The 13,220-nt window shown below is 39.9% G+C and overlaps 1 protein-coding gene across 3 annotated transcripts in view; it reads right to left on the bottom strand.

Moving 5' to 3' along the window:
* stag3 (STAG3 cohesin complex component) overlaps positions 1-13,220 on the bottom strand; it is a 35,283-nt gene that overhangs the window by 18,236 nt on the left and 3,827 nt on the right. For all 3 annotated transcript variants that reach the window (XM_030062482.1, XM_030062483.1, XM_030062481.1), the window contains 10 exons: positions 12,280-12,516; positions 11,262-11,358; positions 10,285-10,361; positions 9,366-9,570; positions 6,054-6,205; positions 4,519-4,716; positions 2,942-3,040; positions 2,282-2,361; positions 1,284-1,391; positions 545-644 (listed from right to left, as the gene is read on the bottom strand). In XM_030062482.1, the coding sequence (XP_029918342.1) occupies positions 545-644; positions 1,284-1,391; positions 2,282-2,361; positions 2,942-3,040; positions 4,519-4,716; positions 6,054-6,205; positions 9,366-9,570; positions 10,285-10,361; positions 11,262-11,358; positions 12,280-12,516 (1,353 nt within the window). The remainder of the gene's footprint in view (positions 1-544; positions 645-1,283; positions 1,392-2,281; positions 2,362-2,941; positions 3,041-4,518; positions 4,717-6,053; positions 6,206-9,365; positions 9,571-10,284; positions 10,362-11,261; positions 11,359-12,279; positions 12,517-13,220) is intronic.

The raw sequence follows: 13,220 nt of genomic DNA, 5'->3' as shown, positions 1-13,220 counted from the left end.
GATTCAAGAATAAAACATAATTTCTTAACAACGAAGTGGAAAGCACATTAAGTGACAACCTCTACAATAAACACATAATTACCGTAAGTCTACCTTACACAGATTATGGCTAATTATTTAATACCCATGTGAAACGTGAATAGAAAATTTTACTGGCTGTATCATAAATTTCAGCCCTTTTGGTCAAACAGTTGGTGTTTCCTTCAAGTTGCACTGGCAGTTCTGACACAAACTGAATAAAGTGGCAAAGCTGGAAATGTTGCCCACACACTATGTTCAGGATATAACCCATTTGTAATGAGTGGTATGATGTACTTGATGGTGATAATCAGATGGAAACATAATAGTCAGCTAATGTTCCAGTTAGATAATGATTGCCTCATCAGTTTGTCCACAATTAGAAGGGTAAAGAGTTGCAGGTTGAAAGAAAGAATCTAAATTCTTGAAATATTCTCATATTATTCCAATTTAAATTCAAGAGAGAAAAGAAAGAAAGAAACACAGTGACAGAGTGTTAAGGGACAGGAGGAGACAGAGAGACTACCTCACTCTGCATGTAGAATGAGACCAGGAGTTGCAAGAAGTCTGCACTCCCACCACCTGTATCCTTCTTCTGACTGTCACTGTCAATCAGAGTTTTCAGCCTGACACACACAAGCAGTCCAGCATTATTTACTGTCACAGCATACTACTCCTTCTACTTTTACTTCTACTACTATTACTACTACTACTACTAATAATAATAATAATGAAAAACACTGGTAACTAGTTCTATTAATGCACAGCAGAATGAGTCCTACAGTATATCATTACATCTCTCGATTCACTGTCCTAATAAAAGTTACCATAGAAACGTACAAAATACTAGAGGAAGAATTCTCACTTTTCACCAGTAAAAGAAAACAAAAAATAATACTAAAATTATCCTTGATTTATATAGCACTGAAATGAAAATGAAAAAAATACAAGTAGCTGGCTTTCCATTCACTTTTTCTTCACTGAATTATAGTGCATAAAGGCTGAAATGAAAGATAAAATTGTGGCAAAATTGCCTTAATATCACAGAAACATTTTAACACTTTCTTTGAGGAAAAGTGCTTGTTTCTAATAAAATGTGCAAATATGCAATAAGTAGTGGAAATGCATTTTCCAAATAAATAACAAAGCACATGTAAGGAATTGTCTGCTGTCAGAAAAAAAGGTACAGCCTCTGTGACCAAAGATATATATCTTAGCACTATTCAGTCCAACAGGGTATAGAATGAGGGGGGGTGACAACCTACTTGTGGTAGAGAAAAAGGCCAGAGGCAGAAGCCACACCTCGGTGTGAAGCAAACACCAGGGGATAGATGTGACCACATTCATCTTCTCTCAGGCCATCCTCAGTCCTCCTAATAGACACATGGGCACACACAAATGTTACATACTCAATTCTACATTGAGAACATGATACCGTAACCATCAAGGGTCCTAGACTTTCTAAGCTGACCTTTCCTCAGTGCTTTGATTTGATTCATGATACATGGTTCTCAATTCAATGATCTCATCATTTTTTAATATCTGAATTAGTAAAAAAACGCCTGAAGAAAGGTATTACCTTTCTTATTATACAGTGAAATGGAGCTTGAAACTTCAGTAACAAGTGTTGGATCTTGTAATCAAATCACTCTCTCTTCAGTCATGAAGTCCCGACAAACTTAAATTATCTCTGACTTGACTCACTGGTGTTAGGTGTTCAGCATCCTAGGAGATCATGACTCATGCAGTGAGTCATCTGCACTCTGAGCGAGGTGTGCATCACACAGGAGTGAGTAACCAATATAATTTTCATTGTTGAAAAGTTGGACTTACTATCACCAGTAGAAACCATGATATGTTTGGCATTTAGTTACTTTAAGCAAGCTAACTGAGCAAGTGTGCTCTATTTTTCAGCAACAGCCTGCCATTTTGTGGTATGTGTTGACGGAGGGTCAAGTTTCTCACTCACTGCCCCTATTCAGCAATATTGTGTGAAAAAGGAAAGTCCAATCTTAAATTTACAAAATGGATTGAACACCAGTGCACCAAGTGCTGTCTTTTCCTGGTTTTAAGGGATGCACTACAACAAAGGGATGCAGCAATAGTCATCACCAACAGTCATCCTTGCAATATAGTCAAAATATGGAGAGAAGTACTCGCTCAAAGATATTGTGATATTTGACATTTCTGACAACAGCACCCAGCCTACTTGAAATCACTGCATGCTGCAGATAGTGACACAGAGCAACCACCACAGACTCACTGTTGGATCAGCAGCAACAGATGGACCACTTCCACGGCCACGTCTGGGTCTTTGTCCAGCACCATACTGAGCATTCTCTCCTACACACACACACACACACACACACACAGAGAGACAGAGAGGGAGAGGGAGGGAGGGAGAGAGAGAGAGAGAGAGAGAGAGAGAGAGGGAGAAAGAAGGAGCTAAGCCATACCATAAACAAACATTTTATCTGCTGCAACACATGTGGCTTAGGAGAGCTTTCTTGTATTTGAGAAGAGATTATAAATCATCAGTAATTGGCAGCAATTAACACACCCAGACAGAGGAAGAGACAGTAAGAACAAATAAAAAATGGTAAAAACCCATAAACAAATTAAGTGAAATAAAAACTGGCAGGAAAGATAATAAAGAATATAAAATAATGAGACACTGAGAATGAAAAATGACAGAGAGAAGAAAAACAGATACACAGAAAAGGGGTGAAGCATTTGGGAAGACCAAGCAAAAGAGAAACAAAGACACTCACAAGAATACGATAAGCTGAGGAAAAGCTAGAAACAATAGGGAAGAGAGAGTCTGAGGAAAGCAAGAAAGAAAGAAAGGAAAAAAGAAACGTAGGGAGGGAGATGGAGATGCATTAAAGGAGGTATAGGAGTGCAATCCAGAGGGATGCCTCACTTTAAATCTGCTTGTGAAAAGCTCCAGGCGGCCAATGAATTCCTTCTCCTGGTACAGACCCTGCAGGGCACGCACACACTGCAGACGCACTGGACTTTGCTGTAGGGAGTAAGAGAATACAGTAACACACACACACACACACACACACACACACACACACACACACACACAAAAAAAACACAATCTCTCTCTCTCTCTCTGTAACAAGCGTACAGAATAATTCCCAAGTCTGTTGTGTGGTTGTGTGAGCGTGCAAGTGTCTGTGCACACGCTCTACATTATAGAAGGTAGTGCAAGATGATGTGAGAATTTGTGAACTCCACCACTATTAAGTTTATGAAATGGTAGCTGCTTCAGTACGTTTGCATGTGTTTATGAATGTATAAGCAGGGTGGGAAATCAATACCAACCACAAGCCAAATGCTGGGAATTTTTAGGCTGGTTTTCCACCAAAAGTACTACTGAAAAGGACCAGAACTCAAAAACAGAAACATAAGTGACAGAGAAATTCTTATGTTAGGCTCAGTATGTACCTAATACCCCAATATGTTAACAATTATTTTTATTTACATTAACTCTGTAAATATTACTAACTGTAACTGTAAATATTAATAGAACAAAATAACCTTTATAAATAAATCTTTTTTGTAAACAAAATGGCATTTGCTACTGAAGGGCGAGACACAAACATCACCAGTCAAGCACTAACGTTAGCTACCATATGAATTTAAAGCCACCTCTTGCATAATTTATTGCATGACTTGATGCAAATATTTACCCACCCTGTGGCAGGTAGACCTCCAAAATTAACTCGCCAAGGGAATATTGTAGGCGCTTTTGGTGAGTGGCGACCGCTAGTTTACAGCACTGCTCAGAGCTGTGAAAACTTACATTTTCCCATTTCGGCAAGTGGCTTGCTCACACTAACGTTTTGAGACCCCGCTTGAGCGCAACATGCGGCAGGTGAACCAATCGCGTACACGCTATGGGGTGGCAAATGCAGTCAGCATCACTGATTGGCTATCAACGCCGACATAGGTCCTGGTGTCCTGCTCGCACATATTTTTCGTTTTAATATTTCTTTAATTAAATGAACTGTGAAGAAAAATACAGCATTAATGGAAAAGTCATAATATATTGAAGGGATGATGAAAAAAAAATACCACCAATTAAAATTGTGTTAGTAACCTTTTACTACCTTTTAAGGGCCTTAATTTGGGCTCCTTTTCTTTACTAGCTTTTACAAACCCGCGGATACCCTATATAAAGATACTGATTTACACATGAAGCTGTGCCAATTATTTAAGAAAAATTCTCAGACAGTAAGTGTTCTTTATTCATTTACAAACACATCCCATAAATGCACAACATTACTTTAAGCAACATGCCTTTCTCAGTGCTGGCCCTTTTCGATACCACTTTGGATCCATCTTTGGCTTTGAGAACCAAATTTGATCTTTATCTTGTCTTAGACTGAACTTCAGTTCCTCTTATCTTGTCTGTTCTTCTAGTCACTGTACTTCCTGCTGGATGAAAAAATATATCTCCTGTCTTGAGAGAGTGTGTGTGTGTCCTACCTTATCGTGCAGGGTCCACCCCAGGTACTTAAGGCATCCATCACTGAGGAAGTCCTCAGGGTCCTCTCTCAGCCACACACCAATCTCTTCAATACACATTGCTCGAATCTCAGGTAGCTGGTCCCGGTAACGGTGCACAAACACGCCACGGAAAATGCTGTTCATTAAGGAGGACAACTCCTCCCTGTTCTCCCGCAGCTAAGATGCACATTTGGATGGACACACACACACACACACACACACACACACACACACACAGACATACACACACAGACATAATCAAGTGTTAGTAAAAGGTAAGCATCGCAGGGAACTCATCAGAAGTCCAGACACCCAAGCCAGTCATATTTATTTTCAGCCATGGCAACCAAATTTCATCACATCAAAGCTTTGAGAAGTACCACTCCTGACACCAAAAAAACTCCTCATACTCCACTTTTTTTTTTTTTTTTTTTTTTTTTTTGAAAGAATTTCCAGCTGCCTTAGATCCGAGGGGTTTTGGACTTCTGACAACACCCCAATCACTGATGTCAAAGCAGGCAATTTGTCTTTGACACACCTGCTTTGACAGTGATCAGTGATGGATGTGCAGCCAGAAGGGCAACATTCTTCAAAGTTTCAACCAACAGAACAATGCAACTATTTCCTGCCCTATGTGATTTAGTGTTGTAGAATAATGAAATAAATTGGCGGTATGTTAAGCAAAGACGTACCAACTGTGTATCCTCACGACATTAGGTCTGTCCAATGTAAATCTCAAAACAAATATTAGTGATTGAACTGATTAACTGTTCATTATTTTATTCATTATTCAGTGTTTGTGTAGTGTTATGTTGAGAAATCACTGACAGGGTACACATACCTATGCTCAAGTCTGAGACTTTGCTTTTCTCAATTTAAATTAAAGGAAAGAAAGAAAGAGAAAGAAAAACAAAAACAAAGACTTGTTGACAACATGGCCCTTTTTTATCTGTTTTAGCTCTCTCTCACTTTCCACATTTACAAAAGCCTAGGCAGGAAATTCACACCAGAATTTAAATTTTTGCTACTTTCCCAGCCAATTTGGCAAGGGAACAAACATCATTTGAAAATTTTAACCTGTTTTGTATTTGAAAATCAACTTGGGTGTTGAAGAGTGACAAGGTGGATGGAATTTGGAAGCCAACAACCACAGAAGCCTGTGGAGGAAACAAGTAATTGGGATCAACTAGGTGTCTCTTTTTTTAGGTAGGAACACTAGGCAAGATGTTTGGGGAAGAGTTGTTTGTGGCTCTTACTGTTGCTAAGCGACTACTGAAAACTCACTTGAAGGGGCTTTTTTTGGGAGAGCAAAAAAGGCTGAAATATTTTAGAACTACCGATCCTAGCCCTAAAAAGATGTGAGGCATCAGCTTTGTTCATCGCCTTTTTCCCATGAATAAAATAAGCACTCATATATAAAGGTTCCTCATGAAGTGGAATAGATTTTTGGCTTTAATTTCCTAACCTGCATGTTAATCTGAAAGAAACTGTGACTGTATCCATGTTTGCATCACCTCGGTCATGGTAGTCTGTAACTCCTCCATTCTGTCATAGGCCTTGTCCTCAGCACTCTTGCTGCTCTCCATGTCGTAGCGCCGCTGGTTTGTCTTTAGCTGAACAGACACTGTCATGGCCACATCCACCAGCCCAGACATCAGCTTTATAGCTAACAGAGGAAAACACACAGGTGGACCAGTTTCCTTTAAACTGAGAACTAGACAACTATCTTCCTACCCTCATTTTAATTGAAAGACATTAGGCTAGTGCCACTGCCCAGCAGCCGTATTACAGAAACTTTCTGTCTTAAGTCATAACTTAAGATAGAAAGAATCTACAACAATATTCTTTGGTACAAATTGGTATTACACAGGCAAATCCTCACTAATTTTAGGAGTCCTGTCTTGTCTTATGTCATCCTATCTTATCTCAGGTTAGGAAATCGTAAATACTGAATCCAGCATTGGTTATCAACTTTTATGTTTGATGTCTAGCAACCAACGCTGCTTTTTTCATTTTGCCGAGCTAAATTATTTGACTTCCTCCCCTCCTGGAAACTGTATGTAATGGGCAGGCAAACTGCTAATTGCCGTTGCCACTTTGGTTAAACTGCATGACATAGCAGGCTGAGATATTTTTGGTATGCCAGCCACTTCACTTTGAAAATCTCCTCTTGCAAAAACAAAATAAAAAAAAAACCCAACACAAACAAACAAACAAACAAACAAACAAACAAACAAAAACAGGTCATTTCTCAGCAGCATCGCAACTGGAAGAGTCCTATGTAGCATGGTCAGCCTCTTGACATGAAACCACAACACATTTGTGTGGTTTGTTGGCAATGAAAGAGCAGCCATACAAACTAAACAAGTTATTCAACACCTGATGGAAAAGTGAATGGGTTAGGACAGCTTCACGCTTATCCTAAAGTCAGGGCATTTATTTAAGTTTATTTAAAAGGAAGTTAGGATGATTATGTAATACACTTTTCTTATCTTAAGTAAGGACAGGAATGTTGTACTAGGAATCGTTAATCTGTAATGACTATTTCCTAAATCACGCCCTAACCCCAATTACAGTAGCTACCAACCAGTTAAGACAGGATCTGCAAGTTAGGAGGTTTCTGTAATATTGGCACATGTCCACTGAGGGCACAATTTTGATACAAAATGAGTCCTAACAGTTCATGCAATATATTTCATGTGTTATGAAGTCAAATGGGTCAAAATATCCCAATATTTACCTCCGAGTCTGATTTTCTCCACTCACAGAGCTCCGATTCCCTGGAGCAATTAGGTGGAAGAGCGCTGCTTCCTTCATGTGCTCCTTTTAAGCTCATACGCCTAAGTTTTACAGTTAAAAATCGCAATATGGATAAGTGCAATATAAAAATAGCAGCATCTGTAATTTTTGATAAATGTTGAACGTGACAGTATACCTAAAATTATATTGTCCAGATGTTAAAAAAACAAACAAACAAAAAAAATGATGGTTTCGTGCAGATTCCAGCAAAAATAACATCATCCTCATTTTACTATTTTTTTAGCTAAAATGCAAAAATGTAATTATCGCAATATCTGTCATAATAATCACAATATTATTTTTTCAGCATCATGCGATTATTATTTTTAATTATAAGTTATCCCAGGGTGCCTTACAGAGACCCAAAAAGTGCTTCTGATGGACAACTGTTGCCCATGAACGCGGCTGTTCAGTTTTTCATTTATTTTGCCTTTTTTTTTTTTTTTTTTACTATTGCATAAATTAAAAAAAAAAAAAAAAAAAAAAAAAAGGCAATTAAAGCAAAATTGCTGAATGCGCGCAGTGCAATTACCGGCGAATGGCTGCATTGTGCAATCACTAATCAACCATGTTGTCTGTGTCGCTGTCTCTTGTGCTGCTGCAACCACATATAAACAAAAGTTGATTTATGATAAAAGGTATAATTGGCAGTCAGTCTGCACCGCACACCTGTCAAATCTGATGTAAATAAACATCCCTTAACCTGTGTCTGATTAAAGGAAACAAAACTGTATTTTAGTTAAAAGGAAGACATGATGAATATATTTAAAATATACTGATTTATAATGACGTCAGACCATGCCTGTTGTCTTATTTCAACGTGATGACGTGCATACCAGGGGCAATTGCACTTGGGCGTGTTTGGGCTTTAGGTAATGTGAGTGCAGGCCAGCCGAGGACTGGAGAGAGAGGCATTTCTGCCTTAGTACGATACACAGCAAATGGCCCCCTCTAGATACTTCAGCAGAACACGCTTCGCAAATGGCCTTTCTTCTGTCATTCTCCGACACTCTGAAATACTGCCACACCGCCGACATCTTGATTGTTGTCACTGTCACTCACTGATTGTGACATCAAAACACGCCGCTATTTTCGGCCTTGTTTTTCACCTGTTCCACCGAAAACCGAAAGTGTTTTTTTTTTTTTTTTTCTATTTTTGGCCGAAAATTTTCAGTTACCAAAATTTTGGTGCACCCCTAAATTTTATGGTAATTTTTGGGAACCAGGACCCAGCTACTCTAGCTCTCTTAGCCAATGCCAATACACAACAGCATTAACAGTCACTGTTTTATCAATATACAAATCTCACTAGTGTTTGGTCACTATCTGCTACCTACTCACTCCCGTGTCAGTCCAAATTTTCATTTGTGTGTAAAATATTGCTTTTAATGGTTCATAATATTGACAAAACACCCTACAGAAATATGTCTGATTTTTTTTTTTTAGCTCATATTGCAATAACATTACTAATAATGATAATGATAATGATTCTTTATTGATCTTCATAGGGAAGCTCTCCTTTTGCTTGCCAAGGTCAGAGCTCAGGGTCAGCTACAGGACTGCACCACTGGAGCCAGTAGAGAATCAGTGTGTTGCTTAAACAGATGGGCTCCCTGCACTGTGTGCCACCCTGCTTCTTATGAAATATGTAACAGATTTTAATGCATAATTTCTTTTCACTGTTAATTATGAGGGAGATTGAATGGCTAATGCCAGGATTTGTTCTGTTTGACTATGATGATGAATTTCTTTCTGAGGTGCAGCGTGATTTGAAATCATGCACAACAGTAGAATACCTTGGTTAAAGAGGTGGACTACAGCATCTTGTCTTCCAAGAAAATGTATCTGGAACTTTTTGCAATTTTAGAAATTTCATAGATTACTGCGTAGTCAAATGCACTCTGATGTGAAACTTTGTCCTTTCCGCACTGAGGTTATAACTTTACAATACAGATATTGTATACATCAATGTGTGTAGCTTGACATGTTGAGTATGTGTGTGCATATGTTCAAAGTGATGTGCTCACCAAGCAGGGTGCTGGTGTGTCTGAAGGCTCTGACCTGGGAGTCAGACAGGCCAGTGAGCAGGGCCAATAAGGAGGAGAAGAGGTACTCGTCATACAGCAGGCTGCTTTGACAGGAGCGCACCAGAACCCGAGCAAACTCACACAGGCTGGCCTTGAAACGCTTCCACTGGAGCCCTGGAGTGCTCAGAGGGTAGTTTATAGAGTCCTGGGTATAGAAGAAAATAAATAAATAAATATGATGATAGTGTGAGAAATCATCTTCTGCTTGGACATGGATATGCCTGTGGTTAAACCTGCCACTCAGAAGTTTTGCAAAAATAGCAACAAGACTGCAGTTAGGCCCAAGCCAAGACATGACTTCAAAGAGAAACTCCATTCCTGGCCTCGAGTGATAAGGGCAAGGATTGCTTGATCATGGCAAATATCATAATCACAATTATTTTTGTCAGTATTAAGATCAATTATTTAACACCATTACTCATAGACTTCAGAAACATCATGCAATTACTAATTTAAAAAAAAAAAAAAGTAAATTTCCTCTAACTTTAAATATAAACATGCCACAGCCTGGATAAGAATGAGTTTGAGCGTGAAAGAGAGGCCTTTAGAGAGAGGCGAAAAGCACACCACTGCAAAGGAAAGGGATGTGCTGGGTTTACATCACAAAACTGCAAAACTGAATGTAGCACAATGATTGTTTTGTCTCAATTATGCTGTTTTCATAATCGCTAGAGGGCAAAATCATAATTGAAAATAAAATTCAATTCATCACCCAGGCCTAATAAGGGGTAATCACATAATCACCAAAAATTATCCTCTAATGGGAAACATTTTTTGTTCCATTGGGGTAACTGGGATTGAAAAACAATGACATGAGAAAAGACTGTGACATTACAATTTGCTGCTTTTCCTTTCTCACCTCATTGAACTCTTTGGTTAGTGTGCCGATGATCTCAGCGTTCTGCATACTGTCAAACATTTCTCTGCTCACCACTCCTGGACAAGGGATATGTGAGATTATTAAAACAAGGACATTGACCATTAGGGGTGCAACAATTAATCAACACTCAACAAAAACCGATGACAAAATTAGAAGCCGACAAATTTAATTGTTGATAATTAGTCAACTGCATCATCGCACATATCTTTCAATGCTGTGCGCGGAGCTGACACCATTTCCAGAAGTGAGTTCCTGAGGGGTGAGCCAGCTTGCATAATATCTTTGCTGAGAGTTAGGCGTGCCAAACAGTGACTGGGAGGCAACAGGTAAACACAAAATGTAGTAAAATGGCTTCGCAGATCCAACACCGCACCCCAAAATTTCAAAAGTTTTTGAGTATTTCACCCTAAACCTTGGAAAAATAAGGACTAGCTGCAAGATTTGTGGGGTGAACCTTGCATGTCACAGGAACACATTGGTGCTCCTGTGACATGCAAGGTCAAAATTTTGACCCAATTTGACCCATTTTGATAGTCAACAAGTTGACTATTGAAATATTCGTTAGTTGCAGCCCTACTGACCATGACCCCTGATGGGTCAAATTAGTAACCAACACTTGAAACATATATATTACTACGGTTGTCAACACTTGATGGCCTATTTTTTTTTTATGGTCTCCTCTCCTATTCTAGATGCAACACTAACATGCAATACATTTCTTTGTCACAACCTTTTTATTCAACTCTCAGAATGCTGCAGTATTATTCTACAGATAGAGGATTAATAGAGGATTAAGATAGCACCTGCCTGGCACAAGGCACTACATTGTTAGCACACTGGGTGATCAATATTAAAGTGCTGATCAATGCCTCTGCTGAAATTAGAGAGGTAATCGGTTGAACTTTGACCCCTACTCCTTCCTATCCCATCTCCTGGACTCTCTCTTGATCTCTGACCTTTGCATCCGCAGCACTGAACAATGAAGTTGATGAGCACCAGCAGACCGTCCTCACGGCTTTGCTTGTAGCTGTCCAACCAGTCATCCACCACTGTCTGAGGATTGATAGAGAGACAGCAGCCAGTGAGAAAACTACCATCCATAACAGAGGGTTACAGTTTTGTCTAAGCCTGCAACCCGTTTAACCCTCGGGCTTTTATTATCTGTCTATAATATATATGGGTTGGCATGTCCCATGTTTCCCCTTTATGCTCCTAGCTCATTTTCTCTGCCCCCTCCGACATCCAGTCTCATTCACCAACTCCTTTGCATAATCATTTCAGTCAACCGTGGCACCATTACACATAAAGAAATACTCCATTTCAGAAAATCTTTGTCCCATCTGTTATGTTGATAACGACTGGGCAATCTATTTAAAGCCAAATAAATTGGGAAAAAAATTAGAAGCATAGGGTAAACAAGATCCCAGACGAGCAAAAAAAAAAGCATTGAGCGAAATTGTCTGAACTGTAGTTTACCACATTTGCTCCAACTGCTGTCTGTATGGCACTCTCAGAGCAAGTAGAGATGGCCAAAGTGGGCCTTCAAACAGAATGACCATCTGCATTGTGGTGTAACTGTACACTGTAGTGACAGATTCTTTTCTACTGCTCACCACACTTATTGTCCTCTTTTGTTCCTCCATCCCTCTCTCTAGTTTATACCCAGAAGAGGCTAGGGAAAGCAGTCCTTCAGGGCCCAACAATGGCTGGGATGGACGCGTGCTGTCAATCACTGACTCCAGGACCCAATGGATGCAGTCCTTCCTCTCCACGCATCAAAGGAAACTCCGTAGGGTCACATCAGTCAGCTACTGACAGCGCATGATAATCGCTCATTGTCGGCTCTTAGGGCCTTGTTTCTCCTCTCATTACTCATCCCTCTGTCCCTCCCTCCCTTCATGTGTTTATCTCTAAACCCCCTCCCCCTTCCCCTTCCAAAATCCCTCATTCCTCTTCCACTGATGGTTTACTCACCACCATGGCACTCTTTCCAGAGCAAACGGCATCATACATATCCCTTGCACTGATATACTGGTTCCCCTTGTTCCCTCTCCTCACAGGCCTAAGAGAGGCCTGCCTGGATGTCCCCAGGGAGGGCTGCTGCTGTTGCCGCTGCTGCTGCGGGGAGTGGCCTCGGGGAGTGTGGATGGGACTGCTGCTCGGGCTGGATGACAGCCTTGCTGCAGCTTTACGCCTTGGTCTCTTGGGTGGCTTAGGATGAAAGTGAAATAAAAGGGCAACCCAGTAGGGGATTCAGGGTGAATTGATGTAACCATCTGAGTTAGTGGTAGCAAGTGGCAGAGATAAGGTGCTGGCTTGAATCAAACATCTATCATGCTGTTGCTGTTTAGCCCTACATTTCACCACTGTTACGTGAATGCATTTAGACTCCAATTAAAAGCCTTTTTGATCTTTTACATGAACTAAAAGATGATGTGTCTCCATGAAAGCTGAAAGCAGTTCACTACCATTGGATCTCTGAAACTCCCACATAATCAGTTGTATAGATTTGAAAACATGACAATCATTCTTAAAACAAAGTTACTTTTAAAATGTTATCAATCAATCAATCAAACTTTATTTGTAGAGCACTTTTCATACATGGAATGTAGCACAAAGTGCTTTACATGTTAAAAACACCCCCCTCCCCACCCCAACCTCTAGACCCCCACCCCAAGATTCTCTCTTACATACACACACACACACACACACACACACACTCGCACGCGCACACACACACACACACACACACACACACACACACACACACACACACATAATGTTTGTTTGGCGGTAGGAGGTAATAACAGATATGAGGCATTCTTCTCATAGAAACAAAGAGGTATAATTGCAGACTGCAGTTTGTTATGCTTTAAGAGGCATACATATATACAATCTATGTCAGACTGAGCAGG

The sequence above is a fragment of the Myripristis murdjan genome, chromosome 10, assembly GCF_902150065.1.
Source record: "Myripristis murdjan chromosome 10, fMyrMur1.1, whole genome shotgun sequence".
NCBI classification, from domain to species: domain Eukaryota; kingdom Metazoa; phylum Chordata; class Actinopteri; order Holocentriformes; family Holocentridae; genus Myripristis; species Myripristis murdjan.
The sequence above is the reverse complement of the archived record's forward strand: the minus strand, read 5'-3'. Positions and strand labels throughout refer to the sequence as shown.